The 7486-nt window shown below is 35.4% G+C and overlaps 1 protein-coding gene across 1 annotated transcript in view; it reads right to left on the reverse strand.

The window, feature by feature from the left end:
• The window catches only part of KIF6 (kinesin family member 6), a 147630-nt gene that overhangs the window by 109053 nt on the left and 31091 nt on the right, over nt 1-7486 (reverse strand). Inside the window, exon 6 of the mRNA XM_033512618.1 lies at nt 6569-6698. Coding sequence (XP_033368509.1) covers nt 6569-6698 — 130 coding nt within the window. The remainder of the gene's footprint in view (nt 1-6568; nt 6699-7486) is intronic.

A 7486-nucleotide genomic window follows, 5' to 3' on the forward strand; every position in this document is an offset into this window, starting at 1 on the left:
CATACAAGCCAATCTTGTTTGTTTTTTCCAGGATGAAAATATACCTGTGTTTGATGAAATTAAATAAATTGTATAGAAGCTTTGTGACTTTAACTATTACATCTATTTATACAATGGTTGCAAGAAAGTGGCTTCTACTTAAATGAGAATCTACATCACAGTCATAGTGCAAGAAGCTTCTGAGTTGGATGTTTCTGTCAAGGAATACAAGGTCAAGAATCATCCAAAAACTTGCTGGAACATAAATTGTCCATATTAATCTAATTTTTACCTATCTTGAGTCAGCAAAACACTACATGAATCCTTCCCCATACAGGAATTTATGTATTTCCGAAACCCTTTATTTGTTGCAGCTGCTATTATCAATATTGTTTTCACTAAAAATAGCCAGAATGCTACTGGTCTAAATACAGTTCTTAATGATTGAGGACCTAAGAAAGAGAAAGTTCCTTAAATAGGACAAAGACATAAGAAAAGCTGTTTGAAAATCACCACTAGACTAACAGAAGCTACTATCTGTAAGAATAATGTGGCTGTCAAAACACTCTGACAGAGATAATATACGAAAGAGTTCAAGACCACTGAGACAAAACAATTTTGCAGGTGATAAATGCAGTCATTCAGCCCATATTGCAAACCATCTCCACTTGGCAATTTACACCATTCCAGTGGAATTTGTTCTTCCTTGAATCAAAATATTTAGACAGCAGAAGAATATGATTTTCCTGTATAAGTGAATTAGTGAGTAGCTAATGCATAAAGAGAGGCTGATTCTGAGTGTTCACCGTTTTTTGAGAGAGTGTCTCAGTGAAAAGGTACAAAATTTTCTTTTAAGGAATGCTTCTTCTTCTCCTTAAGGTTTTTTGCTTCTGACCTTTTCAAAGCAGAGCAAGGGGAAAAAAAGAAAATACTGATAGCATCCAAGATTGATATCAAATCAATTTTCTCCAATCTCATGCTACAGATACCCCTCAATCAGAGGGGTATCTGTAGGAAGATATTCTGACAGCTACAGTCATTTCACAGTTCAGATGGATATCTCTGCCTAATGAATATATGCTCCACTGGTCCCAACAGAACTATGCTATAAGGAAGAGCATGTAAGTTGAAGAATAGGAGGTGCCTGTCTTTATATCTGGTAGATGAGAGAGACCTCAGTATGTCTTTTAGTTTCCTTTCTAAATAAGTTACAGGTGAAGGGGCTCCTCAGTTGCACTTATGTACACTTGTCATAGTTGAAAAATTGTTGCTATGAAAATAAAAGCATCAGAATAGGTGCAAGCACTTCATGAAAGCAATGTTTTATCTTTCCATATTTACTACAAGTACAGTTTCACAGACCATAACTTTTAAACTCAGGTAACTTTCAAAGTAATTAATATTCCCAGGTGAAGACATTATTAAACCTTACATGCCTTTTATCCATATAAATCCCAAATAATTTTAAGGATTATTCGAATTAATATGTATGACCAGTAATTTTTTTACCACACATGGAAATGAAAGCACCTGTGCTGAAATAATGAGGCCATTTGGTGCTAATAATACAATATAACAGGTTGGTCAGAGTGGAAATAAGTTAACAATTGACACCAAAGAGGAACCTAGGAAAGCAGAAAGTTGTCATTTCTTCTGGACTACAGCACTCACTCAGATAGAATGCAGTTTTATCAAAAGTGACATTTAATCCCATATGCTCACACACACTGAAATCCTATTTTTCTTATCTCACTCAATAATAAATGCAGTCAAATACTACCAGTGGCTGTCTAAATATATTCAAGAGAATATTAATGTATAATAAATGCAAATAGAATGAGTTCAATTCATAGGTCACAAGTCATCCCCACAAATATCCTTAAAACTTTATGTTTCATTCTTTCTTGAAATAAACACATTTGAAACTTTACCAAAGCTTACTGATTGCTCCAAGTGTACTTCAAACATTTTAAATGATGGAATAAATACTGTGTAGTATACACTGTGTCCCAAATTTAAAAGATGGAGTGCTACAGGTATAAAACCATGCACTGAAATATTTCCTTCCTCATTAAAGCAAAGTAATTTTTCGTTAGAGGTCAAATGAATTCTAACTGTACATGCAACTGCAGTCCTCAGATATACTAATCTCAGAAAAGGATTTTACAGTTTAGAAATTGCTGCACATCCTTGGGAGGCCACCTTACTCTACTGCTTTAAGAGAAATACTAAAAAACACTAAGAACTAACCTCAAAATCACAGAGGTTTATGCATGTTATTGCAAAAGACAGAAGTCATATGAGATTCCCATCACAAGAACTTAGAAAAGATCACTTCAGCTTAAGATATATTAATAGTACAACAAAATAAAATGGTTTGAGAACACTACCTAAATGACTGAACATGTATTTACACACAGGAGCTTTTACAGATGTTGCTACTACCAACTGTTTATATTGCAAATTTGATTTTTAAGTCCTCAGCATGCATTTCAGATACCAAAATCATAAGATTGTCTTAACAGATAGAAAATATAAGAAAACAGTTCAGACTTTATAACCTGTTGCTGCAGATTCTTGTATATTCAAATGTAACAAGAAACTGCTTTACTGGAAAGCAAAAAAAAAAAAATCTCATCCTTACATTCATTTGTTGAATGAATGTTTGGCAGACCTGCCAACAAAAGACTCAGTTTTTTGGTTTTGTTCTCTGCGTATTTTTCTCTGGCAAAATATAAGACAAAAAATTCCTATATGGATTTTTACATTATGAGTTGTCTGTGCACAAATGTCTCCCATCTTACCATTTCCCACATACTATTACTGTACACATCAAAACTAGAGCAAAGGACCAGCCCTACATTGCCTAATAAAGAAATCCTGAAAAAATTAGAATTGCTTCCTTTTTTTTTTTCCTTCTCTTGGGCTACATAGTTACATATGGGAAAGAAGCATTTGGTTATAAATGTTCCCTTAGGTTCTGAAATTTAATGAATGAATGAAGAAATCTTGCCTATAAAATACTTTTAATATTGTGATGACTTTCTTTTTAGCACAATCAGTGATGAGGGTAAAATGCATCCCTCAAATCACAAGTTAGACTAAATTAGCATAGGGAATGCAGAAATTAAATTGTCATTCTTTTTTTCAAAATTCTTCAAACAAGGGTTATTCAGGGTTAAGGCACTAGATTGCAGTTTTTGAAGCTACGTATCTCCTGTGTGATCCATGACAGTCAACTGAGTTTTTCCACAGCCAAACTCATAATTAAAAAAGATGAACCCAGCTTTTATTTTTTTTTTCTTATTAGGTTTATTAATCTCATTTAATTTTCTTTAAAGTTTATTTAAGAGGGTTCAAATCTTCAGAGGTCAGAAAATATTATCATAGCTCAAGATTTTAAAATATGGATCTCCAGAGAAGTTATGTTTTATGTTGTAAGTCCTCCTTCTTAGATCTCTAGATTAACCCTTTTCTCCTCTATTACACTTTGTCAAGTTCCTCTCCTCCACATGGTATCCATTTTTCTATTTCAAAATCATGAAGCAGTTCCTTGCCTCAATGCTCAGGTTTATGAGCAGCTCCTATGTTGATTATCTATTGCCTTAACATACTCCTGCCTCTCAAAATAGAACTGTTGAAACAGTCAGCCTTGAGAAAGAACAAATATTTGCGTGCCCTATGTATGTTTTGTAATCAAATGTTTCTTCCCCTGTGTTCAGATGTATGTGGTCATCCAGCAGGAATACAGAACTACCTGACTATTCATATACTCTTAAGTGTCTTTCTTATCAATGATTTAAAATATATCCTTTTGGAGATACCGAGGAAGAAAACAAAAAAAGTTCTAAAAGAGATTTGACTCTATTGTAGTAAAGACACATTGTCAGTGCTCATATTATATAATACACTTTTTATATTTACATTCCATATCAAAGCATGAAGGGAAAAAAGAACCTTACAGATGTCAGATACAGAAACATTTAATTTGAATTTTTCAGAATCAGCAAAACCACCCATGTGTTTGAATATTGGCACATATTTATTCTGAATTTCATTTAAACCAACATTTGGGGTTTTGGTGGGTTTTGTTTGTTCATTTGTTTGGTTTGGGTTTTTTTTGTTTGGTTGGGGAGATTGTTTTGTGTTTTTGCACTTAACAACATCTGTTTATGTAGTAAGAAGGAAAAAAAGAGGGGACTTACATTAAGTATTTCAAAGGCAATTGAGTGCTTAGTCATAGAATCATAGAATGGTTTGAGTTGGAAGGGACCTTAAAGATCATCTTGTTCCAATACCCCAGACTCCTCACTCCATCAGTAGGGACACCTTCCACTAGAACAAGTTGCTTGGGGTCCTATCCAGCCTGGTGTTGAAGACTCTCAGGGAAAAACTTCACTGGGAATGTTTGACAATGCTTTGCAAAGACGTATTTTCTTATCTTTACATGTCTGTGTGTCACTCTATTAGGAATGGCTGGGACTGAACGACACAGACTCTCTAGGGAGTCGATCACGAGAATATCTCATAGTTTGTTACTTCAGCTCTGTTTTATAGACTGATACGTGGAAAGTACAGAAAAGAAACTCTTACTAGTTAGCAAACCACTACATCACCATCATTGGTCAGTGGGGCACACTACCCCCTGACTTTCTCTTGCAAAGAAAACAAGAGACAGAGAAACAACACTGGTAAGGCTGTTTTCTGTCTTTGAGGATTGTTTTGAATCCTCCCATGAATTTCCCAGGCTAGCTTCTCAGGCAGGACTGAGAGAGTTATGTGTCCTGTAATTTCTATAGGCTCTCTGTTTCAGAGTTAGACACAGAGTCCACATCTGTGTATGTTGATACACGCAACATTCAAAAGTCAGTCTATAGTTGTGATAGATCAGCATTTAAGAAAACAAAGAGAAACACCTAAACAAGTTAAAACTGCTGGAGGCTGATGGGAGTTTTTCTCCTGGCCAATAGCTGGCCATTTCTGAGAATTGACAGTAGTTTTAACCATTGAAAAGTGAGATCAACCTGTGAACACCACCTTAAGACCTAAGCCTGGGTATTTCTTTGTCTCTTTGTTTCCTGGCTGTGAAAGGTAACAGAGCTCCAGCTGGCCTCCCATTCCCTGCCCAGGCCATGTGGCCCAGGCAGGGGCTGGGCTGGGCCTGCCATGGCTCCCGGCCGGGAGATGGGGCCTGCGGGGCTTCCCCCGGGCTCTGGCCAGGCCAGGCTGGTCCCTGGCTCAGCTGCAGTTTTTGCAGCTACTGAGTTTCACCAGGAACTGCCAAATAAGGAGAGAGAAAGCCACTGACCCGCGGCAGGCTGAGACAGTGACTACACTTTCCAGAGCAGCCATGAAAAATCTTCCATCACAGACAACTCCAGCTGCTGCTCTGGCAGAGATCACAGAACCATCTACAAAACCTGGGCAAGATTTTAACTCTTTCACTACCCAGATAAGACTTGCAGATTAATCTTTTTTTTTTCCAGAGAGAGAGAAGAGTGTGATCAACAGGTAAAGAGACAACATAAACTATCAAAGGCAGTGAAGAAAGGAATTAAGCGTCAGATAGAGAGAGAATAAGGAGATGCTTTAATAAGCTGAAATATTCTTTTGCTAAAACTCTAGAGATAGACAATAGTGTTCTGAAAAAACTACTTTAATTCATGACGGAGTATATTGGGGGGAATAGAGTATTTCAAAGTGTGGATTTAAGCAAATGGTGAAGTAGTTGTGATCTTATGTGATGCTGGAACAGAAATAGAGAAGTGAGAGTTGTTGAAAATTTGTGGCTATTAAGAGGCAAAGAGAAAACTTCTGTTTCCAGAGATGCTCACAGAGACAAATGAACAAAACTTTCGCCTTTGAATAACTCATCCTTAAAATGACACCCCTTGACCCATGACCCGTAACACACCTCAGAGTGATGTGAAATGGGAAGAGAGAACTGATGACAGAGTTTTCCAGGCGGCTGGCATCAAAGAAATAGAAAACCATAGGAAAATGGTCTTCTTGTGAAAAACTCCATAGATTAACAGAAGAGAACTTATCTTTCTCTACAAAGACTGACTAAGAGACTATAGCAAAGTTAGGATTGTTTTAACCATCAAAGTTTTTTTCTCTCTATGTTGTCATGTGAATGAGAGAATGGTTGAGTAGTGGAGAAAAAGGAGTTCTGGAAGTTTTATTCTAGTTTCTTATTCTTGTAGTTTTGTTAATAAACTTTCTTTGTTCAAGTTTTAAACCTGTTCTGCTCTTGTTCTAATCTATATCTCACAGCAAGAAATAAATAAGTTGTCTAGTGATTTTTTAGCTAATACTTTAAAACCATGACACTAGTTTCAAGAATTTTTGTATTCTACATATTTGAATTTCAATAAGTCATGACATCAAGTACCACCAATCAGATCCACTATGGAACACTTTCATCAGAGAAATGCTTATTTAATTTCACTGTGGAAATACACTCAAAAACAGGATACTAATTTATGTCCAAAGACTTCTAAAATATACATCTTACTTGAGAGGAGAGATGTTTTTGACCATTTTAAGTCTGGTTGTGCTAAGAAAGATTTAGAGCAAAAAATCTCACCTCGGCAATCATTCTGTTGGTGTCTCCCAAGAAGAGTAGGTTTAAGGCTTCCTCTTCATTGGTTGCTTGCAGAAGAGACAAGTTTTTCAGATGAATGTTTTGGTCAGAGTCTTCCATTATCGTCACTTTTCTACATGGAAAATAAAAAGAACAGTGAAAACTAGAGTTTTAATGAATTGTTGTTTCATAATTCGATTTTGATCACACCTAAAAGGTGAAATCTAAAACCCAAACCCAATCATAATGAAAGAACATGACAAATAAATTATACACATTAAAGGAAGTGTTGATTTCTTTTTTTAATGTCACCTCCTTTTTATTCCTTTATTATGAAACTATAGAAAAGGAATATAAAAAATTGTAAGTTTTAGAGAAAGGTTTGGGATTTTTATTTACTGAGATATAGTAAAATCTCATAAGTAAGATTACATGAATCATCACAAACAAATAATACATAAGGGTTTGTTTGTTACCACCAAATACTGATGATACATAAAGCATACCATTATTCTGACGTACAAACAGGCATGCACTATTTCAGAATCAACACATCTGTAGTCATCATGTTTTTAATAACTTTGCATTTGTCAAGATTATTTATATTTTCATTCTTCTTAAATGATAGTAACTACAACTGTAAATGATCCCTTTCTTAAGTTAAAAGCAAGCTAACAGAATGATTTTATTTATTCCCCCTGTTAGAAATGCTTTTAGTTATGCTTCTATAAGACTACAGCTCTCAGAAAGGAACTGGATGCAGTAGCAAGGATATGGCAAAAGCTCCAGAAGAGCTGCTAAATATTACTGAAAATCCTTTTTACTTCTTTGAATACTCCTTTAGCATAAGATTTTTTTTCTTTCATAACGGTTACTGGGTATGGATGCTAAATTCTGACAGTGCCTGTACATATTACAGGC

Source organism: Parus major, chromosome 3 (genome assembly GCF_001522545.3).
Source record: "Parus major isolate Abel chromosome 3, Parus_major1.1, whole genome shotgun sequence".
Taxonomy (NCBI): domain Eukaryota; kingdom Metazoa; phylum Chordata; class Aves; order Passeriformes; family Paridae; genus Parus; species Parus major.